Source organism: Melitaea cinxia, chromosome 6 (genome assembly GCF_905220565.1).
Source record: "Melitaea cinxia chromosome 6, ilMelCinx1.1, whole genome shotgun sequence".
Taxonomy (NCBI): Eukaryota; Metazoa; Arthropoda; class Insecta; order Lepidoptera; family Nymphalidae; genus Melitaea; species Melitaea cinxia.
The window spans coordinates 14,675,224-14,695,087 of NC_059399.1; the positions used below are offsets into that span (position 1 = coordinate 14,675,224).

Below are 19,864 nucleotides of genomic sequence, written 5' to 3' on the forward strand. Positions count from 1 at the left end.
CTATCTCTGGAATTCCGCTTATCACTACTTTTTGGGACACCCTGTATAAGTGTATAATCTATGTTAACGACCCTCTGAACGCAATCGGTACAAACAATCGATTCGTCACTTCATAATATTGCGCGTAATTAAAAATGTGCAAAATTATTACCTATTTTGGTAGGTCAGTGATAGGTTAAGACAAATTAAACAAAATATTTGTTAAATAGTTTTATAACATTCAGTATGATTCTAATAGTTTTCTTTTTATAATTTTTGTTTTTTAATAATTTATTGTTTCTTTTAACGTTTAAATTTTAAATTCTGATAATGTAAATTCTAAATCTAACATAGTTTTTTCAAGTAGGTAATCACACAAATCGATACATACAGAGTAAAAAAAATATCGATATTTCAATATATCGATAAAACTCAGAAGCGTGAACGCAATTTTTCTTGTTCTTAATATATTTCGGCTAACCTTATTTTTCATACATCCCTAGTACGTATATTCGGTTTGGGCCAAAGTATTACTATACTCTGTGGTTTGGGCCACACCTGGCGCAAGGCTTGCGAAAATAAATATAATGAATAATACAAATAATAATGAGGCACTTAAAAAATATCAAATATAATATACAAAAATAAATATCGAATATTGATAAGTCGAGATTCAAAGTATCGACAATATCTATCGATTGTTTTCTGAAACTAATTCACTGTTGCTTTGCTTTTGCTCTCTGTGAAGATTTTAATTCATTTGTCGGCGTGTAAAACATTACTGTTTTGTTCTAATATTATTGAGTTGATGAATTCAATTTATATACATTAATGTGACGAGTATAAAATGAATACTCAAAATAAACCGACTGCGTTATCTGCTGACTTAAATAACTTTATTTATGGAGTGTCAAGAAGGAACTTCCAAAATGCACCAGAATTAACTAAAACCGGTATTTCTCTATTGAGGAATTTTCCTGCTGCTAGAGATGCAGTGTTGGAGTACTTTGCCATGGTTTTCCATGAGGCTGTCAATGTTTCGATCAACCAAACTGATTACGAGGTGTGTTTACATTAGACATATATTGTGTTTACATTTAGAGCTTATTTCACTATATATAAGATTTGTCTTAAATTGAAGTTACTGATAAGTTTTCTATCAGACAAAGTGAAGTATTAAGGTGCAACAGCAATCAATAAATAACACTATTAACAACATTTTGAAATTGACAACTTTTTTATTTATATAAACTTTTATAGCTATAAATGAAATCTTTTAATTACCAATCAATATACCGAGTTATAATGTTCCATCAAGCAATTAATATTATTACTAGCTGATCCCGTAAACGTCGTTTTGCCATATATGTTATTAACCCCCTTAATTCCCCCCCTCCTATAACTTAGGGATATGAAAAATAGATGTTGGTCGATTCTTAGGTCTACCCGATATGCACACAAAATTTCATAAAAATCCGTCTAGCTGTTTTGCAGGAGTGTCTTAACTAACATTGTGACATGAGAATTTTAGACAACTATTGCATAAATAACTTTTGTATATGTAATAATAATATATGTCTATGTAATATATAAAAATAAATGATAAATTAAATAATATATTTTTATATTATTTTTAGTCAGATACATCTGCAAACGGATCACTGGAAAGTGTCAGCATGATTGGACCGGAGCTATGCAATATGGGGGAGTCCTGGGCGCCTTTCATAGCACCGTGGTGCATCAATTTGATTATGGATATAGCCACTGAAAAAGCTAACTTACCAAGTGAGTATATTATTTGTTTAATGTGAATGTTCTTTCTTAGAATATTAAAGTATAATTTTTTTTATATCTATCATAAATTTCAGATGCTACACTACAAAATACAGATCCTGTGAGAGTTTTGTTAGACATAACAACTCAAAATTTGACTTTGCTGAATGCTGAGGAAAGAGCTAAATGTATTGATATGATGCTAGGTAAGCAATTGCTTTAAGTGATAAAAACATTAAATCTTCGTTAATTAAAGGTTAGAAAATATTTGATAAAGAAATGAGTATTTTGTTTGTTAATATATTATGTACCTCTGTCAAACAAAAACTGAACCATGACGTTTATGAATAAGTGTCTACTAGTAACTTAGTAAGAAAATAAGCAAATTCACTTCGTAAGTTTTGTATGTGTGACCCTCTTAGACCTCAGACTCTCAAACCTCTCAGAACAGTGCTGTGTGGCTACGGCACCAAAGAATATAGCCACCCTATAATATATAAACTTGGAATATATCTTCCCTTGGGTGTCGTAAGAGGCGACCATCTAACCGCTGGCTTTGAAACACACAGGCCAAAGACGGGCAGCAGCATCTTCGGTGCGACAAAGCCAGCCCTGCGGTCACCTGCCTGCCCAGCGTTTTGACTAGGGACAAAACACACGAGTTCACGCATTTTTGGCGCGAACTTGTGGAGGTCTATGTCCACCAGTGGACTGCAATAGGCAGGAATGATGATGATGATGACCCTCTCAGACCAAAGTAGTCTAGTAAGATGGGGGAAAGCATCTGAAAAATCTTGCTTTACTTGTAGTGAGGCAGTAGGTACTGCTAGGAACTTATTGGTGGTTTGCAAGGTGCTGCTTGATAAGGGTTATTACTTTCCCCCTATACATATAACTACCACTTCTTCTTCTTCTTCTTCTTTTACTTTGGCTCCCTGAAGGATTTGCCAATATCTGAGTGGAGCTTAGCTTATGTTATGAGAATCGTTAAGTTAGGGCAGAAAACTTTGCTTTGTGTAAGGCTTTGTGGGAGTGCAAGTCGTAAAATCAAAAATAAAGATTAAGAAGTGAATCAGAAATACGTCTGAGTTGTTGCCAGTTTTTCGCAATTTTAAGTGCCGAGCTAGTATCTGAAACAAAAGACAAACAAACATATATAAACATTGGTTAGTAGGGTTAATCAAGACAAACAGTGCTACAATCTAATGTTATTTTGATTAATATATGTACATAAAATGTCAATGAACTGAGAGTGAACTAATGATAAAAGAGACCTCAGGTTAGTTGGGCGAGGTATCTGAGGGGGAAGAACATCATAGAGGGAAAACGAGTTTTGGACAGTTAAAAAAAATGTGATCAAGAGTGCCTTCCTCAAGACCACATTCGCAAAGTGAAGAGTCCTTAACTCTAATTTTGTGAAGGAATTATTGGTAGTTTGCAAGGTGCTGCTTGATAAGGGTTATTACTTTCCCCCCATACATATAACTACCACTTACCCTAATATAACAGTAACAAGAAAATTGTACAAAAAAAAAGTAAAGTGACAAGAAACATGTACATGAGTGTTCTCTAAGAAAAAAAATTGTTAGCTGATTTTTAAAAAGGAGGATTTGTACCCAATCCCATAGATTTATTGGTTATCATTTATCTATATATTAATATGTGGAGCAAAAACTTTGTACCCCTTTTTACGAAAATTGGCCTGGACGGAGGAGTATGAAATTCCGCACACTTATAGTTTATATAGAGAAGGAGTGCAGAATGCTAATATTTTGTTAAAATTATGCATAAAAAATACATTAAATAAAAAAAAGGTATTAGTTATTTATAATTATTATTTTTACAAGGTTGTCGAGCGTGTTCCTGGGCTGTGGGATGGGTAGGTCGTGCTGAGCCTGCATTAGTGGCTCCACGAGCACTTGCTCTCGGTGCGGATGCTGCACGAGCTGTATTAGCTCATCTCGCTAATCACCCTCCGGCTCTGTACCATGTCCGAGCTGCGCTTGTTGACTTGTTTCAAGTGAGTAACATAATGTATACTATATAACATTTATTTTTGGTTTTGAAGGAATGAACAAATAGAAAAAAAATAAATACCTCATACAAAACGATTCCCACTAGGATTTACCCCTGTGTCAGGGTCCGGATACACACATCATAAACAAGCACAAACCCTCAGATCATGGCAAACATCTGAATGGTTAATACAAATGTATGCCATGTGTGGAGACTGAACCTGTGTCAGCGCAACAGACTCTAAATGTATCAAACAATACTGCTATTAGTTACAAAATAATTTTCAATAATTTAATAGTACCTACACTTGGGGTAAATTTAATCCGAAATTTCTGTAATTCCAGGAAGCTATTAAGGAAGACAGCAAAGCAGATAAGAAACGAGAAGTGATCCCGTATCTTTTGAACCTCGCATCAAAGTCTGATATTGTTTTAAAAGCACTGACACAGGACATTGAACAAACTTGTAAGAAAATAATCTCGTTGATTAGTACTTATGTTGAGAATTTTAAGGTTATCATTTTTTTTGAATAAATAAATTTAATGTATTTATGCAGTAATGAGATACTTTCGATTACTTTTTAGTATTGATTAATCAGTGCATTTTAATGTTTGTGTAGTAGTTAGATTGCTAAAAAATTAAAAGAAAATAATATCATAAATTTATTATTATTTTTTTCTTTTATGAGTCAAAACAACACTTATTTCCACTGTGATAGTTTATATTTAATATTCACATCAATAGATGGCACCTTGTAAATCGCCAATGGCAGCAATTTCACGAAACTATTTTATGCAAAACTTTTCATGTGCAAATAGATAAAAAGAATTGTTACTGATATAACTGATTGATGATTGATTCATTGATTTAGCCTGTAAAATGCCACTGCTGGTCTTAGACCTCTTTCTCCCTATAGAAGATACATAGCCATACTTTAAATATAAATATCGTTAAAAGTCTTCAAAATCGGTTAAGAAGTTTTTAAGAACGTAATAACAAATATACACACAAATATTGCTCATATAATAGTGCAAAATATTGTTTTCAGTGACAGACGAGGTAATGGATAGGCTATGTGTCGTGTGCGCTACGCACAGACACAGCGGCGCTTGGGAGGGCGTCGGACCGTCGTCACTCGTAGCACTTCTGTTAAGATCCGATGTTCATTGTTTCCTGTTGCTGTTGAGACACGCGCAGAGGAATCTATTCTGCAGGCAGTTGTTGGGTGAATTGTTTTTTATTTTTTTTATCAATTTTATTTATTATTTTTTTTATTTTTTATTATTTTTTTTTGTTTTTTATTATTTTTTATTATTTTTTATTTATTTTTTTTATTTACTTTGTCCTGATAATAACGAACATAAAAAAAATAGTAAGAAAATAAGTGCCTAGATACATTTCATCTATTTAGTTCATGTAGCTTAATACATATTAAACTTTAATTCTGAGGCGCTTGAAAGTTTATTTTATGTTCTTGCGAGCTTTGTTGGAATCTGTTTCTTATTGTATTTGAGTCAGACTCGGGAACTTATTTAAAAGGCACTTATTGGGTGAAATTATCCGGATATATATTTTTCGTTTATATCTATGCGTGTGTGTCTGATTGCGTGCCTACGTACATGTATGCGTGTCTGCGTTTACTAGCCTATGAATCAGTACTCATCTAATATAGATTTTATGTATGATGAAATTTATTTAATAACGTAAATTTTGTTTCAGAATATTTGTTGCAGAAGCTAGAACATGAGTGCTTATTCCCTGATGCGAATATACCGCTAGTGATGAGTGCTGCCGAGGAAATAAACATAATAAGAGAAAAACTCTTGATAGGCAATCAGCTGGAGCAATATTCTATCGCTAGGATACTTATTTTAGTCTGTAAGTTACTGTAATTAAAATGACATCATTAAAATGAGTAGTTATAAATAAAGTAGGTATTCTGGAGTTGTACAATGTCTTTAAAAAATTAAACTTTGCAATAAGAATCAGTTTTCTATAAGCTATTTTTGGTTTCTACTACACTAAAAACTATGTGTGTGCGTGCATGCCTGTTTATCAGGACGATTTCTGTTGCTTGTAGTTGGATATTTGTATCTATTGTCACTTGTTGTTCACATTTAGATGTCAATATAAATGTCTGTATTCGGTAACAACTGTCTGAATTAGTTTTCTGTTCATTAATGAACTTCTTTTAGTGCCTAAGACCTTTTTGGTTTCAGCCTGAATACCGACAACAGCACAACAGCTACACTAATGAGTTTCTCAAAATTTGATTATAAAATAAATAAAAATGTTACATACTTATAGTATATGTGTGTATATTCATAACTAAAATTTATATTTAATTTTTTCAGGTTACAATCTGCCATCCGAATTCGTAAGCACAATCAGTTATCTGCTACAGTATTCCAGAAACGATACAACATTAGCGCTCCTAGTGCGTATAGTGTCCGGTACAATTTCTATGCACACGCCCGCAGATGGCACAGACATACACATGGACACGGATAGATATCAAAACTTTATTAAGACAGGTGTGGAGTATGCTTTACGAGACGCCATGATTTCCGATACACAGATAAAAAAGTTTTTTATTGAGGATAAGGTGTCAAAAGATACGAAAACTTATTTGCATCATTTTTGTTTGAATATCGTTAAGTTGTTGAGGTTTGTATGATTGTTTTATATTTTATGTTTAAATTTAGGAATAAACTCTCCTTTTTTTTAATTAAGATAATGATATTATGTTCTTTATATGTATGTATATTGTTTGATAACTTGTCGCTATCTCGTAGGTTGTGACAGGGTAACGTTGTTGTAGAAATTTTGTTACATCTCATTAAAAATCCACGAAAAGTAGTTTTGACAGTCCTCTCTTATGCTATTTTTTATAAACAACTAGGTCGGCAAACAAGCGTAGGGCTCACCTGATGGTAAGCGATTAACATAGCTTATAGACGCCTGCACCACCAGAAGCATTGTAAGCGCGTTGCCGACCCTACTCCCAACTCACCCCAGGAGCTCTGGTCACCTTACTCACCAACAGGAAAACAACACTGCTTGAAAACAGTATTATTTTGTTGTTATTGGTAGAGTTGTAGTAGTTTAGCAAAAAAAAAGTAGGTGTTACCTATAACACAAGCATTACGTTGTCTACTTACCTTAGGGACAGACGACCTTATGTGAATGTTCAAAATATTTATTATTATTTACTTTTTAAACAATTCTAAACAATTTATTTATTTATTCCATCATACATCTAACATTACAGGATATTATCCTAATGCGTTTTATTATTAATTACATAAATAAACGCTTCACACTCAACGGCCTTCAGTAGGATTTCCTCCTGTGTCGAGGATTCGGAAACATACACAATACACAAGCACAGACGTTCAGACCACGACAAACATTTATATGGTCAATACAAATGTCTGCCTCTGTGATGAGCGGGGCTCGACCCGCGGCTGACAGCGCAACAGCCAGTGCTGTGACCGCTGTGGCAACGTGTTGAGACTTGGTGGTACTTAATTACATAAATTAAGTATCCCCAGGTGTGAGTTGAGACGCGTGTTGAGGTGGGAGGTCGACCCCTGAGGAGTAAATTATACTGAGGTCCGTTGAGGGTGAAGTGTTTATTTATTTTAAAAAGATCTGTGCTGTGCTCCCAGGTGGGAGCGGTCGGGGCGGGTGAGTGCGCTGCGGAGCCGCTGGGCCGGGCGCGCCGCGGAGGCCGGCGCGGGCCGCCTGAGCGCGGCGCTGCGGGCGCGCGCCTGCACGCTGCGGCCCGCCCCCGCCGCCGCGCCGCCCGACATGCCCACCTGCCACGCTCTCGCCGAGGTGCGTATTGGCCGCTAACTGTCCCACCGCTGGGCGGGCGCGCCGCGGAGGCCGGCGCGGGCCGCCTGAGCGCGGCGCTGCGGGCGCGCGCCTGCACGCTGCGGCCCGCCCCCGCCGCCGCGCCGCCCGACATGCCCACCTGCCACGCTCTCGCCGAGGTGCGTATTGGCCGCTAACTGTCCCACCGCTGGGCGGGCGCGCCGCGGAGGCCGGCGCGGGCCGCCTGAGCGCGGCGCTGCGGGCGCGCGCCTGCACGCTGCGGCCCGCCCCCGCCGCCGCGCCGCCCGACATGCCCACCTGCCACGCTCTCGCCGAGGTGCGTATTGGCCGCTAACTGTCCCACCGCTGGGCGGGCGCGCCGCGGAGGCCGGCGCGGGCCGCCTGAGCGCGGCGCTGCGGGCGCGCGCCTGCACGCTGCGGCCCGCCCCCGCCGCCGCGCCGCCCGACATGCCCACCTGCCACGCTCTCGCCGAGGTGCGTATTGGCCGCTAACTGTCCCACCGCTGGGCGGGCGCGCCGCGGAGGCCGGCGCGGGCCGCCTGAGCGCGGCGCTGCGGGCGCGCGCCTGCACGCTGCGGCCCGCCCCCGCCGCCGCGCCGCCCGACATGCCCACCTGCCACGCTCTCGCCGAGGTGCGTATTGGCCGCTAACTGTCCCACCGCTGGGCGGGCGCGCCGCGGAGGCCGGCGCGGGCCGCCTGAGCGCGGCGCTGCGGGCGCGCGCCTGCACGCTGCGGCCCGCCCCCGCCGCCGCGCCGCCCGACATGCCCACCTGCCACGCTCTCGCCGAGGTGCGTATTGGCCGCTAACTGTCCCACCGCTGGGCGGGCGCGCCGCGGAGGCCGGCGCGGGCCGCCTGAGCGCGGCGCTGCGGGCGCGCGCCTGCACGCTGCGGCCCGCCCCCGCCGCCGCGCCGCCCGACATGCCCACCTGCCACGCTCTCGCCGAGGTGCGTATTGGCCGCTAACTGTCCCACCGCTGGGCGGGCGCGCCGCGGAGGCCGGCGCGGGCCGCCTGAGCGCGGCGCTGCGGGCGCGCGCCTGCACGCTGCGGCCCGCCCCCGCCGCCGCGCCGCCCGACATGCCCACCTGCCACGCTCTCGCCGAGGTGCGTATTGGCCGCTAACTGTCCCACCGCTGGGCGGGCGCGCCGCGGAGGCCGGCGCGGGCCGCCTGAGCGCGGCGCTGCGGGCGCGCGCCTGCACGCTGCGGCCCGCCCCCGCCGCCGCGCCGCCCGACATGCCCACCTGCCACGCTCTCGCCGAGGTGCGTATTGGCCGCTAACTGTCCCACCGCTGGGCGGGCGCGCCGCGGAGGCCGGCGCGGGCCGCCTGAGCGCGGCGCTGCGGGCGCGCGCCTGCACGCTGCGGCCCGCCCCCGCCGCCGCGCCGCCCGACATGCCCACCTGCCACGCTCTCGCCGAGGTGCGTATTGGCCGCTAACTGTCCCACCGCTGGGCGGGCGCGCCGCGGAGGCCGGCGCGGGCCGCCTGAGCGCGGCGCTGCGGGCGCGCGCCTGCACGCTGCGGCCCGCCCCCGCCGCCGCGCCGCCCGACATGCCCACCTGCCACGCTCTCGCCGAGGTGCGTATTGGCCGCTAACTGTCCCACCGCTGGGCGGGCGCGCCGCGGAGGCCGGCGCGGGCCGCCTGAGCGCGGCGCTAAAAAATATAGATAAAGCTTCACCTAATGTCCAGAATAGTATAGGATATAGGATACTGAACTACTACTATAAGCTGAATTATATTCTAAAATCTAAAACCAATATTTTCCTCGTTACGCATCCTCATTTTTCTCCTATTTCTCTTTATTTCATTATATCTTTTTTTTTCTTCATAAAACAAATAGTAATTCGAGAAATTGAATAATGAACTATTCTTATTCATGTACAGGTATTGGACAATATAGACATGTCGGGAACGAAGTCTCCACCTCCGAGTGTTGAAGTTATCTTAAAAGTCGTACAGGCAACCGTACAATACTTCTTCAGATGCATACATGAACAAGGTGAGTTGTAAATTTTTTATAACCTATATTTTTTTTGCGAAGACGGGCAGCAGCGTCTTCGGTGCGACAAAGCCAGCCCTGCGGTCACCAACCCGCCTGCCCAGTGTGGTAACTATGGGCAAAACACATGAGTTCGCGCCGTTTTTGGCGTGAACTTGTGGAGGCCTATGTCCAGTAGTGGACTGCGAAAGGCTGCTGTGATGATATTTTTTTTTCACTGATTTTTTATAATATAGACAGTGAGCCATACGATATAACAAGATAAAGCCTGGATCAGATTATAACTTAGACTTCCAGAATTACAATCAATTGTATACATGAACAAACAGGCTTTGACTTCTGTTGCTCTAATAATAAAATAGATAATATATTTTTAAATTGCAGATATAATGGCCAAAATTCGAGGAGTACAAACCGCAAGTCGCTTACTCCGTAAATTATGTTTACACAGTAAACTGGCCCGCGCTGTGGCGTTAAGAGATTTACTGGAGACCGCCATGTTTAGAGAAGATAAAGTGTTCGGCAGTAGAACAGTAGTTGCTAATACAATAGCGTCGCCAAGAGACTGGCATAATGAGGAGCTACTGATTTATATGAATCAGAAACATGTGAGTTAATATTTTTAAATCTGATTCATGACGAATATATTGCCGATGGCGTTAAATTAATTTCCGTTGTTGTATGAAATCTATCAATCAAGGTAGAAAAAAGAGGTTCTCTCATTCTATTGCATTTTATTTTAATAACTGTTATAAAATAAAATAAAAAATTGGTGGTTAAAAGTTAAATACCAATTTTGATAATTTGTTTGATGGTTTTGACCAAGATCTGACTAGTACTTTATTGTTGTCTTTAATGCATTTTTAATTGACTATTTTTTGACTACCCACGTATAACTTGTTGATATGAAGTCTTGACTTCAATTGTACAAACAAAACGACTTCAATGTAACAAAGTTTACAAACTTTGTTTTTTCAGGGTCCAATAACCCAATTGACACAAAGTCACACATCAGTATTCCACGCGGGTATTATAGGGAAGGGTGTTCGTAAACGCGGCAGTCAAGAAGGGGAGGACGCACCGCCCATACTCACACTTAATAATGAATTACTCATGGGGGCGCTTATGTCATGTATGGTGAGTTAAAAAAAGAATTGTCCGGTATTATGAAACCACGATGCAAGTGAAACTTTAGTGAATAAAAACATTAAAATTAATACACAGATAAAAATACAAATGCCACAGAACACTTACACGAATAAGTAAGATTATAGCTACACGGTCAGCTGATGCGAGCTATGGGCGCTGCCATATTGGCCTTGCCCTGCCATACGCCATTCACTTTATCCCTACTCCCACGGCCACACGACATGTGATAAATGAACAAAAAATTTTGGGACGATATAATAAAAGTTTCATTTAAAAAAAATTAAAATAAGATGCTTAAATTTCAATAAAGACGATTATCCTGTTAATTGTTTCCTAGAAGGCCTAATTGCTTTTGTTATTTAAAATAAAAAAGGGCTGTATTACTGGTCGGTGATAAAGATGTCTGACTGATGGTATCCAACAGATATATATATTTTTTTTGTATAATTTAATATACCCTAATCAAACTCCGTTTTGTCTATCATAAATTTTTATTTGCTAGTCTGTTTTATCCCCTGCTAATGAATCAGTAACTTATATACCAGATAAAATAATATTTATCCTTAACCTATGTTGTGATTGTGTTTTTTTTATTAGGATGGAAACAGTGGCATAGTTGAAGGCTGCACATCAATATCCCTACTGCTCGTGGAATTGGTGTCACCAGATGTTATGTATAATGGATTACCCTGGCCGGATGAAGATTTTACTAAGGTAGGTAGTTATTTATTAGATTTTTATGATAAAAGTTGACAGTTAAAATTAAATGAAACTATACTATATGTTCGATTTGTATTTTCCCAGTTTTTCCTTTTAAATTTGATATGTGGCGTTGTTAGTCTTATACATATACTAGCTGACCCGGCGAACTTCGTATCGCCTAACACAAACTTTATCGTATGGTATTAAACTTCAAATTGACTTTTAAGTATTATCACAAATCTTTTGTATGGGAGTATAGAAAAGTGTTGTTTTTAGACTTTTTCAGGAAATTTTAATTTTTTTTTTGAATTTTTCTCTCCGTAAGAACCATCCTCGTACTTCAGGGAATATTTTAAAAAAAGAATTAGCGAAATCGGTCCAACCGTTCTCGAGTTTTGCGCTTAGCAACACATTCAGCGACTCATTTTTATATTATAGATGCTGTAGTTGGTATACATATTGTAATAGATTTTTTAATAGAAGGTATTTGTTATTATTTTTCACAATTGTATCACAGTACCTAGTGTTCCAGCATTAAACTTTTATAGGGTTGCATTACACTGTGTTATCATGTAGATTTTCACTTCTGGGCACAGGGTTCATCTCTATGTAAAAAAAATAATTTGAATTTTCTCGCTTCTCAACTGTAGGGAGAATAATATGTGTAATGACTGTCGTTAGGTGTTTATAAAAATAATCGGGATTAAATGCTTTATGGAATTGAACTCATTGGTGACTACTCAAAATCAAATATACATAGTTATATTTTTTTAAATTAGTTATCGTTAAGGAGAATATACCACAAACTTTGACTAGCTCTTAATTTTAGCTCGGCGGGTTGCGGGTTCGATTCCTGAGTCTGGGTGTTATATTTGTATCGATATACTTATATCTGTATTATTTATATGTATATTTATTTAAAAAGAAATATTTAGCTATACCAGTTAGCTGTTACCAATAACACAAGCATTAAGTCGCTTACTTTAGGAACAGACGACCAGAAAAGTATTACGCAGTTTCTCTTTTACGTAAAGCTTTAGATTAAGAACCATCGAATTTCGGGACTTTGGCGGAAGATGGGAGAAAGGGTGGGGTACGCTACCCCTTGTAACACTGCCAAGTGGCACCCCATGAACCTCATGGTTATGGAGATATCCATGGTTAAAGTTTTGAGATTAGAAAAAGAATTTCGCAGCTTTCACACGTTATTTTCACATTTCACAAGCATTATTTTCACATTTCACAAGTTATTTTTACATTTCACAAGTTATTTTCACATTTCACAAGTTATTTTCACATTTCTGACGTTAATTTAACGTTTTCACGCGGTTTTTTAACAAACGATACAACTGATGTTTAACGACTGAGAGATGGACGCTTTAAAAAAAATTGCGCGCCACTTATCGTTTCGCTCCAAAGCAATGTAAGCATAAATTCATTGTTTTTGTCTAAATAACGGTAAAGGTCTAAGACTTTTAATTATTTACTGTTATATACGAAAAATATTCAATCTTTAAGTTCATTTTTAATAGTTGTTACTGAATATACAGGGTTATTTGTAAAACACCAGCATCCTTGCAGGACAAGATAGCTAACATCATAAGTAACAACATTTGTTCTACGACTTTTGATAATTTATTAGATTTTATTTTCATACAAAAAAAATATTAATTTAATTTTTCGTTTGAATGTTATAAACTCTACGCGCATCCCAAATATTAGGTAAACAGTTACTACTTGCGGGTGTGAATGTGAGGGGGGAAGGAAGGGCCGGAGCGGCGCTAGCGCCCTTGAACTTGAACTATTTCGCTAGCCGAAGCAGTCGGCGCGGCGACTTTGATGCGCCCGCGTCATACGATTTTGTGTGTCACTCGTATTTATTTTACTAGTATCGATCGATGTATTGTATCTGTACTAAAGTAATTTTATAACCATGGCGTACCGCTATTCGAATGTCGAATACACGGAAATGGTGAGGATGCTGGCTAGGTGTGATGACAATATATCGGAAGCCTGTCGGTAATATGCAGCTAGGTATCTGAACTTACCTACAGCCGTGAGACAATGTTACCGGTCGATGGATTGGATATTACACCAATGGACTTTTATTTATGGGGACACATTAAAACTATGGTGTGGTCGCGAAATTACGAGCGGTGACATGCTCATTGACAAAATAATTTGTGCGTTCAATCAAATTAAAACTAATTCGGAAGTGTTAGCACGTGTTAGTGAACAGCTGATTTTTAGTGTGGTCTGTGTGTTGGTTGTGATGGTGACTATTTTGAACGCTGTGTGCGCGATGTAGAGGTAATAGGAATTTAGTTTGTAAATATTATTTTATTGTCAATTATTTTTTATATTTTAATTATTGTAAACACGCTAATTCCACTTTTTAAATACGCCTGCATTACACAATGAAAAGTAAATTATACCTAGCTACCAATATTGAATATTAAATTGGTTTAATTAAACTTAGTAAACGTTAAAGAATAATAATTAGCTACGTCAATAATTTTCACATATTTTGGATTTTCAGAATTCAGATAGCTAATCTACATACACATCCGTGTTGCTCTTTGTACATACACATTTACCTAAGTCACTGCGACATACATACTGTGATACTGCCTACAAACCCACCAAGCATTTTATATTATTAACTAGAATTACTTTATTAACTAGAATTATCGGGCAGAGTAAGTGTTATTTATTATTATTATTAGCAGTGCAAGCGCGCGCGAGCGTCGCGTCGTCCTTTCGACAATGAATGAATCAATGAAACATAGACTTACAAATGTCAGGACAGTACAATAAAAACTTAAAAAATCATTTTAAATTAATGTATTGAGTTATTTCAAAAGTCGTAGAACAAATGTTGTTGTACATAATATAAGCTATCTTGTCCTGCGAGGATGCTGGTGTTTTACAAGTAACCCTGTATAACAATAATTAAGTAAAAATAAAAATATATTGAATTAAATTAAAAAAAAAATAACCTTTGAGGTTAGAATAATGGTTGGCTCCGGCGCTGCGGGCAGTGCAGCCCTTCCGCCCTTGCATGCGAGGGCTGCACTCCCTCCGCGCCTCCGGCTTCTAAAGAACATTAAGACCAAGACCACGTGGATAGTGGGGTGCTCCGATTCGGTTTTGGATATCTTCACTACCATTGGTTTCCGAATGATGGCAGTGTTACCTAGTGTAGCACCCCCTTCACCTCTGCCCCCCAACCCCCAAAACCCCATAATTCGATGGTTCTTAATCTAAGGCATAGCCCTCTTTTAAATACTTTTGGAACGGTCGGCGTGAACATTAACGTGGCTCGCACCCGCAGCAAGTGAGCATCGAGCGCGAGCTGTACATGCGCGCGGCGGTGCAGCGCTGCGGCGTGGCGCGCGCGGCGTTGCGGCGCGCGGCGCGCGCGCGGCCGGCGCTGTGCCTCGCCTCCGCGCTGCTGCGCGCCGCCGCCGCCTCGCTGCTCCACCGCGCGCGTGCGCACCTCGGTACTCGCTTGGGCGCCGCCTCGCCGCTCCCGCACTCGCCCCGCTGACCCCTGCTCCTACACTCGCCCCGCTGGCCTCCGCTCCTACGCTCGCCCCGCTGGCCCCCGCTCCCGCACTCGCCCCGCTGACCCCCGCTCCTACACTCACCCCGCTGGCCCCTGCTCCTACACTCGCCCCGCTGACCCCCGCTCCTACACTTACCCCGCTGACCCCCGCTCCTACACTCGCCCCGCTGGCCCCCGTTCCTACACTCGCCCCGCTGGCCCCTGCTCCTACACTCGCCCCGCTGACCCCCGCTCCTACACTTACCCCGCTGACCCCCGCTCCTACACTCGCCCCGCTGGCCTCCGCTCCTATACTCGCCCCGCTGGCCCCTGCTCCTACACTCGCCCCGCTAGCCCCCGCTCCTACACTCGCCCCGCTGGCCTCCGCTCCTATACTCGCCCCGCTGGCCCCTGCTCCTACACTCGCCCCGCTAGCCCCCCCTCCTACACTCGCCCCGCTGGGCCCCGCTCCTACCCCGTGTTGTGTCATACCCCACTGTCCCGCAAGGACACCTCACGACTTATATAATATAAAATATAATACTCCAGTGTTCTTTTGTCGTGCTATCCTACACTGTTATTTAACTTATATTACAGTGTTGTCTGTTGCCTTTGTTTTGTTTTATTTCTTTGATGTGATTATTTTCATGTTTGTTTATAATTATTGTTGTGTTGATGGTCGATATATATCGATTTTTGTAAACTAAATAAAAAAAAAAATATTTTCATAATGTCTGTAAAAAAAAAAACATAAATTGCGTTTGAAAAGTATTACTTATTCTAATATTTTATTCAGAATACTTATGGACTATCAATACGACGTAATTTTTCTAAGCTTGATTTTTAATTAACAAAAAATATTTTTAAATTGTTCACCATTTCGTGATATGTCCATATTAAAGTTACAAAGTTAAATTATAATTAATCATATATAAAGTTGTTAGCAATAGTAACACAAAACTAGCAAAATGAAAATAATCACTAATACATAATTATGTAGATGGCGCTCAACTTTTTTTTTTAAATTGCTTAAATTCACAATTACACTACTTCTACTTCTATTGTATAATTATTATATACGTATAATGTATTTACTTATATTAAAAAAATATAGCAAAGCTGACCCTGGGACACCTGGGATAAATAGCAAGGAAGATTTCTCTTCTCTTGCGAGAATATTTACTCATATTATTGAAATTGCGTTACTTAAATATGTATTGTAACTATTTCTTTTTTTTTTAAATAGATTTTTGTTCTTTAACTCTACTACAATTTCGTAATTTTGTGTGCAAAAATTTAAAACGTGTAACTGGCTGGTGTCAACTGTTGATGTCAACCACTTACATTTTTTAAATTTTTTGTATCATAGGCTGTCTCTGCAGTAAATGTAATATCCCAAAGAATAGCTAAGTATTATATTCCACATTACTATAGTGATTTCACGTATATAAATATGTGTTTGTTTCTCATATTATAATAAAGAAAATATATGAAATATTTCCTTATCTGTATGTATTAATTGTATATTTTTGTTTTCTTTTTAACATAATACAATCACACACTATCATAGTATACATAACACATGTTGCTTTTTAAGTTAAATTTTACAAGTAATTGGGTATTTTTAAAAGATATTTCTTTTTGTAGATCGCCATACGCAATCAGCGGAAATGGCTAGAGAGCTGGCAGCACTGACAGAGCTACTGTCAGTGATGACGTTGGGACAATTGTTACCTCATCCGTTGAGTCATATATTAGAGTTGGCGCCAGAATTGACACCTAGTGAGGTAATTTTTTCTTTTTAGAACTAGGCTGGCAAAAAACATATACCTGATGCTATGCCGTAATCTTTGGATGTCTGCAGTAAGGGCACAACCCACGCTGACCGCACAACTGTTGATAGCAGATAAATGGTTAACAACACAAGCGTGTTGTTAATCCTTTTTCTGCTTTATCTGCTATCAACACAGCGCGTTCCCAGAAGTTCTGAGCATTTATTATACATATATACATATTGATGATATATATTTAAAAACTATTTGCATAATGTTTGAAATATCACTAACTAAAAAAACCTGCAAAAGTTTGTATTAATGAAAATTTCATATAAAATTTAGGATGATCTTAGTAAGAAGACATGTTGCTTAGTATAAAAACCTTTACATACTGTTTGTCACTTTAAATTTATATTTAATGGTAAACAATTTTGTATATTATGTATATAAGCTATAATTGTTTAACATATATGTATTTTAATTTCAGATTGTCCAGGTTCTAAGAGACTGTATATGGAATTACACCAGAGATCACGTGCCTTCACCTGCGCTATTTACATGCGATTCTTCAGGTATACTATATATTTTATAAAAAGCTTATAAACTCTTATCAGGAAAAAAATAAAGTAGACTATAACAATGCCTGAAAACTAACACAATTATAACAAAATAAACGCCTTACTCAACTGCCCTGTAAATTATCTGAGGCGATTTCTTTACAAGAATTTGTATACTCGAATTTGTGATTTTTTTTTTTAATTTTAATTATAGCAACGGTCCGATTAGTATAACATTTAAAAAAATATTGTCTACACGGATACAATGAAAAGGCATTTGTTCATGAGTTTTATAGTTTGTATGTCTGTTAGAGATATATTATGTTATAATTTTTTTTAAATAATTTTTTTTCTAGGTCTTCATTGGCGCGACCCCTCCACTTGCAAGCCCCCAGCGACATACACAGATACATTAAGATTAATTATACAGAAAAGAATTTCAAAGTTGGGTCACATGTATCCAATAATGTTTTTGAATCTTGAGAAAGATAGTTGAGACTATTTTTAATATATTTTGTAAATATGTAACAAATAAAGTGCCTAAGTGATTTTTATGATTGTGTTTTATTTATTAATTAACGCGCATTTACTCTGTGTGTTTACTAAACTTCTTTTTTAACTCTTTTATTAATTTTAGGGACTTTTGTCCTACATGGATACGCCAGGCCCATTGTAACTTTTCCAAAGTAATCGTAACACGCACAATAAAACTTAAACAAAAATACCTCAATTACTAAAATCTAGTTACATAAATCAACAAGGGATAATTTATAAAAATCAAAAATTATTCTAGCAGATTCTGATAAGGGATTCGATAGAATACTTTGCACTGCCCCAACATCAAACGAACCAAGTTTTAAATTCCTAAAAGTGAAAATAACATCCATCACTACTACTTTTACATAGGAAGACAACAAATGGAAAACAAAATTAAACCATTTAATCACGCTAAAAATTTATGTATAATAGTATATAGGAACATATAACTTAATTTATTAATTTAATTTTTTATTGCTTATGAAACTTAATTAGAAGATTGCGGCTAAATTTTAATTTACTCTAAACTAGCTGTGCTCGCGACTTTATCCGCGTGGAATTTAACAAATGAGTTATTGTTCAGTTTGCAGAGTTATAAAATAAATAAATTTCTAAAATGAAAGTAGCTTAAGTTACTCCTTACTACATTAGCTCTCTGAAAGTGAAAGTCCTGTCAAAATCGGTCCAGCCGTTTCAGAGATTAGCCAGAACAAATAGACAGACAGACAGACAAAAATTGTAAATAATGATATTTTGGTATAAATACCGTGTATAAATCCATGTGCATTTAGTAAAAAGCGGTTATTTTGATATTACAAACAAACACTACAATTTTATTTATTTGTATATATATATACTAGCTGACCCGGCGAACTTCGTATCGCCTAACACAAACTTTATCGTATGGTATTAAAGTTCAAATTGACTTTTAAGTATTATCACAAATCTTTTGTATGGGAGTATAGAAAAGTGTTGTTTTTAGACTTTTTCAGGAAATTTTAAATTTTTTTTTTGAATTTTTCTCTCCGTAAGAACCATCCTCGTACTTCAACGAATATTTTAAAAAAAGAATTAGCGAAATCGGTCCAACCGTTCTCGAGTTTTGCGCTTAGCAACACATTCAGCGACTCATTTTTATATTATATATATATATTATTTTAGTATTGGCAACCCAATATAGTTAAACAAAGTTAGAGCGAAGGACTCGAACCCAGCTCTCAATAAATTAAAAAAAAAAAGATTAACAAAGTTTGTTTTGATATTATCGTAAATAGACTTGCGCAAAACAGTGCTTCAAAATGTAATGTAATATTACATTACATTTCGTACTGAGTAATATGGCATCACGCCATCACACCGAACATTACCCGAAATGTGTACTGTTCGGCGTGAGATATTTCTTATGAAATGCTATATATCACGTAATTGTCATTACACCAAACATTCCATGAGATTTTGTACTTATAGTATGTTTAAGTGTAAGGTGTTCGGTGTACTACGTAGCAGACCAAACATCACTTTAGCATAAAAATGGTAAATGAGAGGTGGAAACTGGCTAAAAATTCATAATATTTGTTTTTTTTTTGTTTGGTTTTCTAAAAGTTTGTTGTAAAATTAGCTTTGATTTGTAAAAAAAGTTGATTTCCCTTCATACATATGTAAACCCCAAGGAAAATTGGGATATTTATTCCAGGCTTAGGACTGGCAATACACATGGACAACTAAATTAATACTAGCCGTGATCCGCGATTTTACCCGTTTAGTTTCAGTCCCCATGTGATTATTGATCCTCTTCGGATGTCCCATCGATCACTATACCAAATTTCATCAAAATCAGAAAACGTAAAAGGTAGATAGAGTTACTTTCGCATCCCTACTAATATTATAAATGTGTGTTTGTTTGTTCGTCCTTCTTTCACGTCAAAACGGCTGAACCGAATTTGTCAAATTTTGGTATACAGATAAAACAGACCTTGGAGAGCCTTA

The 19,864-nt window shown here is 39.2% G+C and overlaps 1 protein-coding gene across 1 annotated transcript; it reads left to right on the plus strand.

Moving 5' to 3' along the window:
• Nucleotides 1-826: 826 nt before the first annotated feature.
• On the plus strand, nt 827-17,895 carry LOC123654678 (integrator complex subunit 5). Its single transcript, XM_045590570.1, has 17 exons — nt 827-1,042; nt 1,617-1,764; nt 1,848-1,958; nt 3,600-3,772; nt 4,113-4,233; nt 4,817-4,993; nt 5,488-5,646; nt 6,123-6,435; nt 7,440-7,608; nt 9,497-9,611; nt 9,996-10,219; nt 10,590-10,748; nt 11,358-11,474; nt 14,797-14,965; nt 16,657-16,796; nt 17,272-17,356; nt 17,698-17,895. Exons 1-17 carry the CDS (start codon nt 827-829, stop codon nt 17,835-17,837), a joined length of 2,736 nt encoding a protein of 911 aa, XP_045446526.1. The 3' UTR covers nt 17,838-17,895.
• The last annotated feature ends 1,969 nt before the right edge of the window (nt 17,896-19,864 follow it).

Coding starts and splice junctions, on each gene's coding strand:
- LOC123654678 (XM_045590570.1), top strand. CDS start 827: ATGAATACTCAAAATAAACCGACTGCGTTATCTGCTGACTTAAATAAC. Junction 7,609..9,496: donor CCTGCCACGCTCTCGCCGAG/GTGCGTATTGGC, acceptor ATTCATGTACAG/GTATTGGACAATATAGACAT. Junction 17,357..17,697: donor ATTTACATGCGATTCTTCAG/GTATACTATATA, acceptor TTTTTTTTCTAG/GTCTTCATTGGCGCGACCCC.